Genomic DNA, 13,634 nt, shown 5'->3' with positions numbered 1-13,634 from the left:
CTCTCTCTCACACACACACACACAGGTGTGGTAGCAACAAAGGGGATTGCTTTAAAAAACCCAGGGAGTTTGCCAAATCCCCCCCCATTGAGATGGTGCAGGCAATCACCGAAACAAGCAATCCCCCACCCCATGGTGTAGGCTATCACCGACACAAGCAAGCCTTCCCACCAAGCAAAGCATGAGATATAGCCTACAATCCTCTCCACGCTTTCCTGGGAGTAAGCCCCATTGACTGGAATGGGGCTTACTCCTGAGTAGAAACACACAGGGCTGGAATCTTAAAAGATCAGCATCCCACCTGTGAAAGAAGCCAGGCAGCTAGCAACGGGGAAGGCTGAGTACAGAGGGGAGGGATTCACTATTCCCTTACGGAAGTACAAGAAGGATCCATGAACTGGTTTCATTTTGAAGTGACACAGAAACCTTGGCTGATATTTGTCCTGAGGGCTAGTTTACATATGCCAACTCACTAAAGAGAGGTGGACTGAGGGAAACACTTTTCAAGACCACCTTGAGTTATAGACTGAACTGGAACTTGACACGTGGCCTCCACTAGTTCTTGGACAGAATATTTGGTCTCTGTTTGTGCAGTGCCTAGAAATGTTCTTCATTTTCTTCTTTCCCCTATTTTTTGTTAACTTTAAAGGAGCACAACTGAGCTGGGGGAGGGAGGAGTGATCCAGAGGAAAGGGTGTTTCTACCAAATGCTACAGAGCACTTGAGAAAAAAAAATGTTTTATTCAACTTCAAAATGTACAGTATGAAATTTACAGACGACAATTCACAAACAATAGTGCATCTGAACAAAAGGTAGAATGACTCTAGTAATAAAGAAGAGAAATGAAAAATGACAAGAGTATTCTTCAGACTCGCCAGATGCAGACAAATACATGTTAAGATCCATTGGCAATTGAATCTTCCTCCATCTCCTCTTCTGCCTCATCTGAAGGGCCTAGCAAACAAAGTTACTTATTAATGGCATTAATGCATTTCCACACACCACATAAGTGAAAGGTTAGCATCAGGAAGGATGTAATCCTTTTAACTCATTTTTGCCCAACCCACAAGTGTACACATTTTATCTCTGTTGCATATATGCAACATTGGGCAAAAATGGTTTAAGATCTGCTTCTCATTCTAAGGAAGTCATTCTTAAGGACTGTTTTACCAGGTATTTAATCAAACAATGCTGAGTGTTTTGCTTCAAGTGAATTTACTACTTGTGTTTGCTACCCGCAACATTTACTAGCTACTTACAATGAGCAGGAAGAACTCATTTACAGATCTTGTTTTTTTTTAGTGTTAAAACTGTCTTAACCTTACATCTCAACACCATACTTACCAGACTTTTAACACTGCAGTCCTCTTATTTTGGAATGTCAGAATTTAAATACTTACAAGTGTGCCTTTGTGTATTGGAATGGGATGCAGGTTTCTAAGGCTTAGCTCTCATCAAGGTAAGAAACTGATGTCTAAGCTGTACTACTGATGGCTAATCTAGAATTCTTTTTCCTTGCATGCTAGTTTTCTTTTGTGGAAGTAAGCCATTTTGTATGGAGGCAAATTCTGCGGACCAACCCAGAAAAAGGTTGATCGCCTCAATGAGAACTAGGCTCTTCTAACCACTACCACTGTGAGTGCTTTACAGTGAAACAGAAACAGAGTTGGTACTATGAAACATGCAAAAAGCTTATTATCAACTTTTTTAGTCCAGCTGCAGGTTGCTCTATAATGTTAACATGGAATCCCTCCCAACAAATTACCAACAGCTGTGACTTCCAAGTAATCTCTGTGCTGGTTGAATATTATGAAGATATTCTTTACCTGCTTTACGGTCTCTGCCAGGTATCTGACCAGCTTGCAGTAAGCCTTTGAGCCTCTCTACTTCAGCCAGTGTTGTGGCATTAGCAATGGCATTCTTAAAAAGAAAGATCATGGTCATTTATGCAACATTTTCAACAGACTTATTAATGTACAATGTATACTTTACAGCAGTGGTCTCCAAACCCCGGCCCGGGGGCCAGATGCAGCCCGCAGCAAGCCTCTTTCTGGCCCGCAGCCAGGCTCTTGTCCCCTGAAAGCCCCTGGCCCACTCAACTGAACATGACCAGAACTATGCTCTGATTGTGTCTGGAGGGTGTTCTGAGGGCCAGAGAGGTTGAATGAATGAGCCCATTCATTCATTTATTCACTCATCTAAGTTGCATCTCTAATTTATTTATTTAAATTTTATATTTAAACTTTTTTTCCGGCCCTGCACACCACACCAGATATTTGATGCGGCCCTCTGGTCAAAAAGTTTGGAGACCCCTGCTTTACAGGAATAAACACAAGAACAAAATGTAGTTACAATGCTGCTAGCTATGCAGGGGAACACAAACAGAATCTTGCTGCTGTTCAAGTCAAGCTTAACAAAATGCCAGCCACAGGGCAGAGTTTTAGTATCTGCTGCATTTCAGATTTTATTCCACGTTCGAAGGGGTAGACATTTATTTCAACTTACCAATACCTATATGCCCTAGCCTTCAAAACATGTTGGACAAAATGTTTAAAAACTGACTTTTTGCAGCAAGAAGTGATGTAGTTTAAAGAATCCAATACTTCTCCTAGGAAAAGTTACACAGTTAATGATACTAACCAGAGTGCAAGCAGACACACTTAATGAGAAGAATGCTCATATAAAAACAATTGACAAATACTGGATGTTGATGGCAGCAAACTGTGTATCACATCTAGCAGATCAACACCACACAAAAACTCACACCTTTGTCCACAGAGCCACTTGTCTAGGAGATGCCTCCTTTAGACACTGAAAATGTTACCTTGATAGCCTCCACATCTCCTGGGGAGGGCCCAGTTTTCTTTTTGTCAGTTGGCAAACCAGCACCGGGGTTAAAGCTTCAGAAGCAAAAAAAAGGTATAGTGTTAGAATATACAGAATCACCACCTGCTTCTCTGGCTTCCAAAGAGAAGCACTAATTTTAATCAAGTGTAGTATCTTATCTTTGTTAACAAACTGATACAATGAAACAATAGCTCCTTCAGAAACACCAGCAGGGTGACTTTCCCACATGCCACCCTTTCACAATGTGAAAGGTAAATTGTGAACATAGCTTAACCCATTTCTGCCCAGCCCGCAGGTATACACATTTGAACCCTGTTTCTGCACAGCCCACAGGTATACACATTTGATCCCCTCGCGCTGGGAACTCCACTCCCCGCTCTTTTGGGCTGGACCTGCGTATGGTGAGCAATGAGGGACAATCCCCAACTATGAGGAATGCCCCTGTCTCCACTAGGGAATGGCTTAAGCTGCAACCTGAATGTAGATTAAGAGATACAGTGGCCTGGTCAATGACTTTTTTTACCATTCAAAATACGTAATTTGGTTCTTGCTAGTGTCCACTACTGACTTCTAATGCCAAAGAGCAGGGGTCTCCAAACCCCAGCCCGGGGGCCAGATGCAGCCTGCAGTGAGCCTCTAACTGGCCCGCGGCCAGCCTCTTGTCCCCTGAAAGCCTCTGGCCCACTTGACTGTACATGACCAGAGCTGTACTCTGATTGCGTCTGGAGGGTGTTCTGAGGGCTGGAGAGGCTGAATGAATGAGCCCACTCATTCATTTATTCATTCACCTAAGTTCCATCTCTAACTTATTTAAATTTTATATTTAAGTTTTTTCTGGCCCTCAGCACTGCGCCAGATATTTCATGCGGCCCTCTGGCCAAAAAGTTTGGAGACCCCTGCCCAAGAGGATTTCAGCTGGTTGTGGTGTTTCTGAAGGAGACTGCCAGTTTAAAGTGGTTATCCGTATCTTACGTTTTTGTTCTCCTGGCAATATCCTTTGCAAGCTGTGCACCCCGCTTGCCCTTGAACATTTTCTCTGCCTCTTGACGCTCCTACAGCGATACCACACACACACAGTTAATGTAACATCAACAGGAACAAGCACTCTGTGCAAAGCTTCTTTTCTCCAAAGGAAGTGGCATAAGGCAACAGAAATTACATACAAAAAAGTAAACAACCCAGTGACATCAAGAAGAAGCCTTTAAACTGGGCCTACAATTTATCCTGAGTGAGATATGCTGCCTGTTTTCCTCAGATGACAAGAGAGCCTGCTGAGATTTTCCCAACTGTGTTTTATTTCCTGTTTGATTTCTGTTGTCTAAAAGTGCACACCTCTATCTCATTTACCAGAGGTGTCAAACAATCATTAAAACTATACATGAATATGAGACATGAGAAAGTACATTTAGCCTAGATGCATCCCTGAATGTTCCAGTCATAGGTATGAGAAGGGAGTTGGCATCTCCATTTTCAGGAATTCTCTTTGCAGGTGGTGGTTCAGTAAACAGAACACATGATGGGGCATTCCTGCATGCGTGTCACTACCATCCAAAAGCACTGTCATATTTACATTAAACATGTGCTGGTTGAGGTTATGACAGGCATGCCTTAAAAAAATTTTCAATACTTCCTAAATCCAAAATACAAATTAAACAGAATTCACTTCGTGTGGATGCTGATGGCATATAATTTTGCCTTCACAATGAGCATCTCTGTGGGACACACTCACAAAGCCTCAGCCATAAACAACTATCACGCTGTGCAAATTATTTCATATTGTAGTTAGAAATTGATACAGAGTTCCCCCAATAAAGACAAAAAAGGAGTATTTGACGTCTAGCTTCTCAGGGAACAAGAGTTATTTTACAAAGTGTCAGACTTACTTTTAATTTCACTTTCTGGAAATCCAGCACTCTGACTTGGGGGGCCTTGTAGATTACATATAACCTATAATGCTTCTTATTTGTCACAGGATTTCTCAAAATACTAAGGAGGAAAACAAAGAAGATATTTACATAGAGTTAAAGACGCTCAAAAGGAGACTCAGAAACAGATTCTAACCATTGCTCACGAAAAGGATAACATACCTCAGATAAGTCAGTGATTTAACTGTTGCCAAAGGATCTAGATCACCCTGAAAAATAAGAATAAAGAAGCAAATAGTTCCAAACCATGCAAATATAGTTTTGTGTTTAACAGTACAGCTCACACAAATCAGAAAGCAAAACCAGCTCCTGCAAAGTGCATCTGTTATACTATAAAACTAGCATAATGATGTTTATTTCAAACGTTGTAACGTAAGAATTAACTGATCTGGATTAGACAACAATCCATGGTTTGTTGTGATAATGTCTCTGGTGAACCTTACAACCTCACCCTTCTCTCCTCCTCCACATATGAATGCAAGGGATTGGACACATTGATGTTTTGTAGCAAACAACAATTTATGGTTATGTCCAAATATAGGACACTGTGGGTGGCAAAAACTGTAGTTAACCAAGATCAGATGAGTTTGGACATAAACAGGAAACTGTGGTTTGTTGCTGACCACAAATGGAAGTTTCCAAACCCCTGCTCCATTGTACCAAGGCAAGGAAAAATATATGCATGCATTAGGTACAGCACATTCTTATCACAACAAACCATTATTATTGCAAATAATCAGGCTACTGTTTAACACACATTAAATATATTGGTCTGAGTTGTGCTGCTTCATATTGCAAAAGGCAACTGATCCAAAATGTGTACATTTGAAAATGCATCCACGTACATAAGAGATCTGTTTACTCATAAACTTCCATTTTGTGGGGGTCCATTTTAGGGTTCACTCTCACTAGATTTTTTGCCTTTGTGTACACAAATTTTCATCAAAGTTGTGTGACAACTGCACAACCTGCAAGTATTTCCTATAGAGATGTCTCTTGCAGTTAGAACCAACTCCCTCCACACATACAGGCAGCAACAGAGATGTGCACCCATCTGAAAATGGACAAAATGTGCAGTTTTCCTACACAGATATTCATTTACAAAACTGTGTATTATCTAGGCTTGAAACACCAGGAAGTCTTTGTCTGCATGGATAGCAGTAAACTTCTCAAGGCAAGAATGCTGGGAAAGTGGTCTCTGAATACTGGCAGTGGAAACAAGCCCAGAGTTTTGCAGCTGTAACTGAAGTCACTCATGAAGCACAGTATGCAGACATAAACACAGACAAATTCTGGGTGGCAAGCAAAGGGGAGGCTTTCTAAAATATAAACATTATTGTAGCAATTGCTAAACTATAACACACTGACCCATGTGAGTAAACGTAAATACAATTTATTGTAGCATACATATGGACTTTAGATCTGAAGATCTTTGGAGTTCCATCTTTCCTTCCACATGTACAAAGGAACTGGTAATGGTGACAGCTGGGCAATCTATGAGATTCTGAGCTCAGTGCTCATAGGGATCTGGGGGCAGGAGAAGGAGCAGGAGTGTTGACCAGATGCTTGTGGAGGAAGGAGCTGGAAAAGACTGTTTACTTGAGAGGGAGAACAAAGGCAGCAGAGCCTGTGGGGTAGCAAGAAGTGATGCCAGATGTCTGGCTATTCTGGCATTCAACTCTTAGCAAAGCTGGTCACCCTGGTCAATTTATTTTAATGTTTATATCTCTCAACTTTGGAGTACTCTGTGCCTGTAAAAAAACTGCTAGTTACAAAGAATGTCTTCCATCCAATATGAATTTTGCTGTTTTCTTCCATATGTTTCAGAGGATTTATTGCATGCTCACACTCATCGCATGGTCCCAGAATCTTCTGACTTGTAAAGGACCCAGACTGCACTTCAGAAACAAAGAGATACCATGTGGTGGTCGTGGGGGCACACTTATTGCAGGTTTGCAATTCCACACAGACTCTTACAAAGATACCCTGAACTTCATACATACCTATTATGAACGATTTTATATATTCTGCAATTCCCATGGCTGTCTAAGCACAGTCCATTTATATTTTGCTCTCGTCATTTTCTCCTAAGAACCTTCTACATGAAGACCAAGGACGTAGTTTTTACTTTTTTGATCAACTAAAAAATACTGCAATTACAAAGTCATCTTAACCTACACTGCATCAATGTGGAACTCATAACTGAAGTAGCTCTAGCACTTGCTGCTATGTTGCAACTATTCTCATGGAAGTCAGTAACTCTCCAAAAATTCTGGTCCAAACACTATGAATGGATACACCTAGTGAATGAGACATCATTTAAAACCTCTTTATGCTGGGAATTAGGGATTAATTTTTTTAAAGAAAAATAAATTAAATTTATTTCCTGTTTTGACTTACCAACTCCATTATGTTGTTATTGGTCAGAATCAGTTCTGTGAGATTTGGTAAAGACTGCTCAAGTCCTTCACCTATTCGGCTAAGAAAAGAAAAGAAAAAAAAAAGAGTATCAGATGAAACAATTCTGAAAAGTCATCATATAGCTTGGTCTTCCCCAACAGTCAGCAGAAGCTCTGATTAAACTTGCCCTTGTACACACTGCAAAAGTAGCAGCCACATCAAGACCTGTCACTACAGTCAGACCAGCACCAAAGAGGCTCCAGATCTCACAGCTGGAGGTCCACTCACCTTAACCTGTTGTTATTCATCAGCAAGGTTTTCAGTCTTTTTAGCAGAGGAAAACCATCCAATTTCCGGATCTCGTTGTCAGAAAAATCAATGGCATCAAACTGGTCCAAGGTGGCACCCAAATTCTCAATCACTGGGATCTTATATCCTTAAAAAAAGACATGGAGCAACAAAAAGATTAGCTACAGCCAATATGAAGGAGAAATTACAGTTAGGGTCCAAAACTATCCAACTTTCCAGTGCAGATGCAGCCACAATGCAGCCCCGAGGTAAGGCAAGAAAAGTTCTCTTACCTTAAGGCGACCTCTGTGACTGCTTGCCCCCATCACCAGAGGACACAGCATGCACCCTGTTGGCATGGCCACATCCGTGCTGGAAAGTTGGACAGGTCTGAGCTCTCACACAAACACACACTTCAAGTATGCAACAGTCAACTTAATCATTACTGCAGGAATGCTTAAAGCAATCCTGTCCAGTAGATCCAAGATGGAGAAGGAAGAGAACACTCATAATAATGGACTAGGTTGCTAACAAAATTGATCATCAGCAGGTTCCGAACAGATCAAGGGAACCATTCTTTCACACAGTGCACTAGCAAAGTATGTACAGTTGACTGTGAACAGGCTGTGCGCAAGTGAGAACATAAGACATGAATATTGCCAAAGCCTGTAGCCATCCAAATGCCACATCTGTCACTGAAGACCACAGAGAGTCAAGGTAAGATGGCAGATGTTGCTTTTGGGAGATACTCCTACAGCGAGGGCAAGACTTGACTTGAGCACCCAGCCACCATTGAAAATACAGAGCTGAACAGAGCCGCTGGGCAACAGAGGTTCCCAGTGGGAGAGAAGCCTGGTGCTCTGCCCTGAACAGGTGGGAAGATGGGACACTGGAAAGGGGAGAGAGGACTGGGTGGTTGGAGAAGGATCCAAGCCTGTGTTTGCTTTGACTTCTGAGCTAGAATGTTTGAATTCCAAGCTATGCAAAAGAACAGCAGAAGCATGCTGTATAACGGGACCTAGGCTGAAGGTAGCTTAGGTTAGAAGCTGGACATGGTTAGAAGCTGGACATGTCAACAGGCATGTGGATGCGGTACAACCCGTAGACATTGTATATCTGGACTTTCAGAAGGCGGTCGACACGATCCCTCACCAAAGGCTACTGAAAAAACTCCACAGTCAGGGAATTAGAGAACAGGTCCTCTCGTGGATTGTGAACTGGTTGGAGGCCAGGAAACAGAGAGTGGGTGTCAATGGGCAATTTTCACAATGGAGAGAGGTGAAAAGCGGTGTGCCCCAAGGATCTGTCCTGGGACCGGTACTTTTCAACCTCTTCATAAATGACCTGGAGACAGGGTTGAGCAGTGAGGTTGCAAAGTTTGCGGACGACACCAAACTTTTCCGAGTGGTGAAGACCAGAAGTGATTGTGAGGAGCTCCAGAAGGATCTCTCCAGACTGGCAGAATGGGCAGCAAAATGGCAGATGCGCTTCAATGTCAGTAAGTGTAAAGTCATGCACATTGGGGCAAAAAAATCAAAACTTCACATATAGGCTGATGGGTTCCGAGCTGTCTGTGACAGATCAGGAGAGAGATCTTGGGGTGGTGGTGGACAGGTCGATGAAAGTGTCGACCCAGTGTGCGGCAGCAGTGAAGAAGGCCAATTCTATGCTTGGGATCATTAGGAAGAGTATTGAGAACAAAACGGCTAATATTATAATGCCGTTGTACAAATCGATGGTAAGGCCACACCTGGAGAATTGTGTCCAGTTCTGGTCGCCGCATCTCAAAAAGACATAGTGGAAATGGAAAAGGTGCAAAAGAGAGCGACTAAGATGATTACGGGGCTGGGGCACCTTCCTTATGAGGAAAGGCTACGGCATTTGGGCCTCTTCAGCTTAGAAAAGAGACGCCTGAGGGGGGACATGATTGAGACATACAAAATTATGCAGGGGATGGACAGAGTGGATAGGGAGATGCTTTTTACACTCTCACATAATACCAGAACCAGGGGACATCCACTAAAATTGAGTGTTGGGCGGGTTAGGACAGACAAAAGAAAATATTTCTTTACTCAGCGTGTGGTTGGTCTGTGGAACTCCTTGCCACAGGATGTGGTGCTGGCGTCTAGCCTAGACGCCTTTAAAAGGGGATTGGACAAGTTTCTGGAGGAAAAATCCATTACGGGGTACAAGCCATGATGTGTATGTGCAACCTCCTGATTTTAGAAATGGGTTATGTCAGAATGCCAGATGCAAGGGAGGGCACCAGGATGAGGTCTCTTGTTATCTGGTGTGCTCCCTGGGGCATTTGGTGGGCCGCTGTGAGATACAGGAAGCTGGACTAGATGGGCCTATGGCCTGATCCAGTGGGGCTGTTCTTATGTTCTTATGGACTGGCCAATCCTACCCACACTTTCCGGAAAGTAAGCCCCATTGACTCTAATGGGATTACTTCTGAGTAGACATGCATAGGATTGGGCTGTTAATGGCTTATGCCACTTCCGGCCATGACATCACTTGCCAGGTGAATGTCATGGCCGGTCATGGTAATGACATCATTTAACATAAGAACATAAGAACAGCCCCACTGGATCAGGCCACAGGCCCATCTAGTCCAGCTTCCTGTATCTCACAGCAGCCCAGCAAATGCCCCAGGGAGCACACCAGATAACAAGAGACCTGCATCCTGGTGCCCTCCCTTGCATCTGGCATTCTGACATAGCCCATTTCTAAAATCAGGAGGTTGCGCATACACATCATGGCTTGTACCCCGTAATGGATTTTTCCTCCAGAAACTTGTCCAATCCCCTTTTAAAGTCGTCCGGCCAGATGCCGTCACCACATCATGTGGCAAGGAGTTCCACTTCTGGTGGGTCCCGACTGATTTTCATTCTAAAACATGGATCCTGGTGCTAAAATGTTTAAATTCAGATAAAACCCACTATCTCCCTTACATGCCAGTTTTTCTTGACTGCAGGCCCCTTGGGACAAAGGCCTGCCATCCCTCCCTGCGAGAAGCACTGGTTGCAATGATATGTTACGAACGCCTATGTAACGTTGAGCTGATTTAAATGTCATCCATTATTAATTTTCTTTAATCAATCATTAATTTTATCATAGGTGAATATCTCTAATATAATTATAATAAAATTACCTTAATATAATTATATTAAAATTATCATAGCTTACAGTCAAACACTACGAAATTAATGATTAATTTTAATCAATGAAGATTAACAATAAAAAATAATTTTTATAAATTTATAAGTTATACTTCTAATAATTATATAATTCTTGATTAATTTTTATAACTAACAAATTACAAAATTAATAAACTGATAATTTTGATTATTTATAATTATTTTAATGTTAATACTGTTAAAATAATTATTAGTTGATTATTTTAATGTTAACAATTAATTAATAATAATATATAATGGCAAACATTTATAAGTAAACAAATATGAAAAAATATAAATATAAATAATTTTTAATTAGTTGACAATTAACTAATTAACGATTAATTAATATATAATAATAAACATTCCAGAACCACCTTTCAGAGCGCGATACCATAGTCTTTCGAGACTGAAGGTTGCCAACAACAAATAATAAACATTTATAAATAGATAATATGAATAAATGTAATATAAATAAATCTTAATTAGTTGATATTAAGTTGATATTAATGCGTCCACTGCGCATGCACCGACGGGTCCTTCTCCTGCTTTAGGCCCTCGAGGACCTCGCCGGCCTTGTGGAGCAGCTCAGGGCATGACCCTCGCGGGCCACCGTCCGCGCCACAAGCAGCCCCTGCTCTCCTCCCCGTCCCTTTGGGGCCTTCTCGGGCCCGGCAAACCCGCCCCTCCCGCGCCACACGGCCCCCCCCTCACCCCGCAGGTCCAGCTCTCGGTCCCGCACGGCGTTCGTGTATTGCGCCGCCATCTCGATGAGCTCCGCGGTCAGCTTCACCATCTTGGGGAGGGGGCGAAAGGATGAGGTCGAAGGCTCCCTCCTCTCCACAGCGCGCCGAGGAAGCACGCATACGTACTGGCCCGCGCGCGGCGCAGCCCAAAGAGCCGAGCGGCCGAGACGCCGATCGGAGAAGAGGCGGAGGCGGAAGTGGGAGGTGACGAGCTATCGAGTAGCGGGCTCCGCACGCCTGCTTCCCCTGTCGCCATGGCAACGCTTTTGAGGCCTAGCCGCTCTTGGCGCCTCCTACAGGCAGCAGGGGAGAGTTTGGGGCCGCCATTTTGAGAAGCGAGGCCTGTGTGTCTGCCCCCCCCCTCCTCTGAATAAAACTCCCAGAGAGGCAGCTGCAGGGTGGGTGAGAAGGCCCCAGGCTGTCCACACCTTCCTGGGAGTAAACTCCATTGACTGCAATGGAACTTACTTCTGAGTAGACAGGCATGGAATTAGTGTTGCACTAAGCACTGTTCAGGCTTTTTCCAGGCCAGGCCCTTCCTGTGGCAGGGAGTCCCACAGATCAACAACATAAGAACATCACCACTTCCTGTGGCAGGGAGTCCCACAGACTAACGACATAGGAACATCAGAGCACCACCACTTGCTGTGGCAGGGAGTTCCTATGTCGTTAGTCTGTGGAACTCCCTGCCACAGGAAGTGGTGACGTTCCGATGTTCCTATGTCGTTGGTCTGTGGAACTCCCTGCCCCAGGAAGTGGTGGTGCTCTGATGTTCCTGTGTCATTAGTCTGTGGAACATCAGACCATCACCACTTCCTGTGGCAGGGAGTTCCACAGACTAACGACATAGGAACATCCGAATGTCACCACTTTCTGTGGCACTTCCTGTGGCAGGGAGTTCCACAGACTAACTACATAGGAACATCAAAAGAGCCCTGCTGAGTAGACTAAATGCCCATCTGCTTCAGCTTCTTGTATCTCATAGTGGCCCACCAGATGCCTCAGGGAGCACATGAGACAACAAGTGACCTGCATCCTGGTGCACGCCCTTGCACCTGGCGTTCTGAGGTAGCCTCCTTCTAGCACCAGGAAGTTGCACATACAGATCATGGCTTGCAACCTGTGATGGACCTTTCCTCCAGAAATCTGTCCAATTCCCTTTTAAAGGCATCCATGCCATCACCACATTCTGTGGCAGGGAGTTCCACAGACTAATTGCATAGGAACAGAAGAAGAGCCCTGCTGGATCAGGCTAAAGGCCCATCTAGTCCAGCCTCCTGTATCTCACAAGAGGCCCAACAGATGCTTCACGGAGCACACAAGACGACAACAGACCTGCATCCTGGTGCCACTCCCTTGCACCTGGTCACCTGAGATAGCCTATTTCTAAAATCAGAAGGTTGCACATACCCATCATGACCTGTGATGGACTTTTCCCCTAGAAATCTGTCCAATCCCCTTTTAAAGGCATCCAGGCCAGATGCCATATCCGCATCCTATGGCAGGGAGTTCCACAGATTTATTACCTGCTACAGATTACATCCACTAAAATTGAATATTGGGAGAGTTAAGACAGTCGAAAGAAAATGTTTCTTTACACAGAGTGAACACCTTGCCACAGGCGGTGATGGCTTCTAGCCTGGATGCCTTTAAAAGGGGGTTGGACTGATTTCCTTGGGAGGGGGCAGCCATGTGAAATAAACACACAAGCCTCTCCCGGGTCAGGGTTCAGGCCCCTATGGTGGAGTTCACCAGCCGAAAGGAACCCTTTCACTAGGAGAGGGATTGGGACAAGTAACAAGGGGAGCCTCAAAAGCATCCAGTCAAAGCAAGCTGTTCGTATCCCACTGCACACAAACCTAGACTGGGAGTCAGAAAAGGCAGACTTGAGCCAATGGCAGAGACAAAAGAAGAGGCAAATTTTGAACCCACACTGGCCAATCCCCAAAACTGTTCTCTAGCCACCTCATTTAGCATCCTGCAACACTACAAACAGGCACACCTGGCTGGAAGCCTATCACTGGGCTTGCATATCACACAGACACCCATTACAGCAGCCCACCAATTTACCCCCCCCCCTTTATGATGCCCTTCTCACCCCCCAGCTGCCTTATATGTCACGGAAGCAAAGAACAGTTGAAGGAAAGGATGGTTTGAGTGCATGGAAGGTGTAGCCATCTTAATTCTGGTGCACATGCACAAACACCAAAAGCGAGGGTGACTCTGTGCACATGCAGAGCACCAGGGT

The 13,634-nt window shown here is 43.9% G+C and overlaps 1 protein-coding gene across 1 annotated transcript; it reads right to left on the bottom strand.

Annotated features, from left to right (window-relative positions):
* Nucleotides 1-721: 721 nt before the first annotated feature.
* SNRPA1 (small nuclear ribonucleoprotein polypeptide A') lies at nucleotides 722-11,495 on the bottom strand. Its single transcript, XM_066635692.1, has 9 exons — nucleotides 11,355-11,495; nucleotides 7,462-7,609; nucleotides 7,174-7,252; nucleotides 4,936-4,982; nucleotides 4,732-4,834; nucleotides 3,821-3,900; nucleotides 2,826-2,901; nucleotides 1,828-1,921; nucleotides 722-955 (listed from the first exon to the last, which is right to left on the bottom strand). Exons 1-9 carry the CDS (start codon nucleotides 11,434-11,436, stop codon nucleotides 897-899), a joined length of 768 nt encoding a protein of 255 aa, XP_066491789.1. The 5' UTR covers nucleotides 11,437-11,495; the 3' UTR covers nucleotides 722-896.
* Nucleotides 11,496-13,634: the final 2,139 nt, after the last annotated feature.

Source organism: Tiliqua scincoides, chromosome 8, assembly GCF_035046505.1.
Source record: "Tiliqua scincoides isolate rTilSci1 chromosome 8, rTilSci1.hap2, whole genome shotgun sequence".
Classification (NCBI taxonomy): Eukaryota; Metazoa; Chordata; class Lepidosauria; order Squamata; family Scincidae; genus Tiliqua; species Tiliqua scincoides.
The sequence above is the reverse complement of the archived record's forward strand: the minus strand, read 5'-3'. Positions and strand labels throughout refer to the sequence as shown.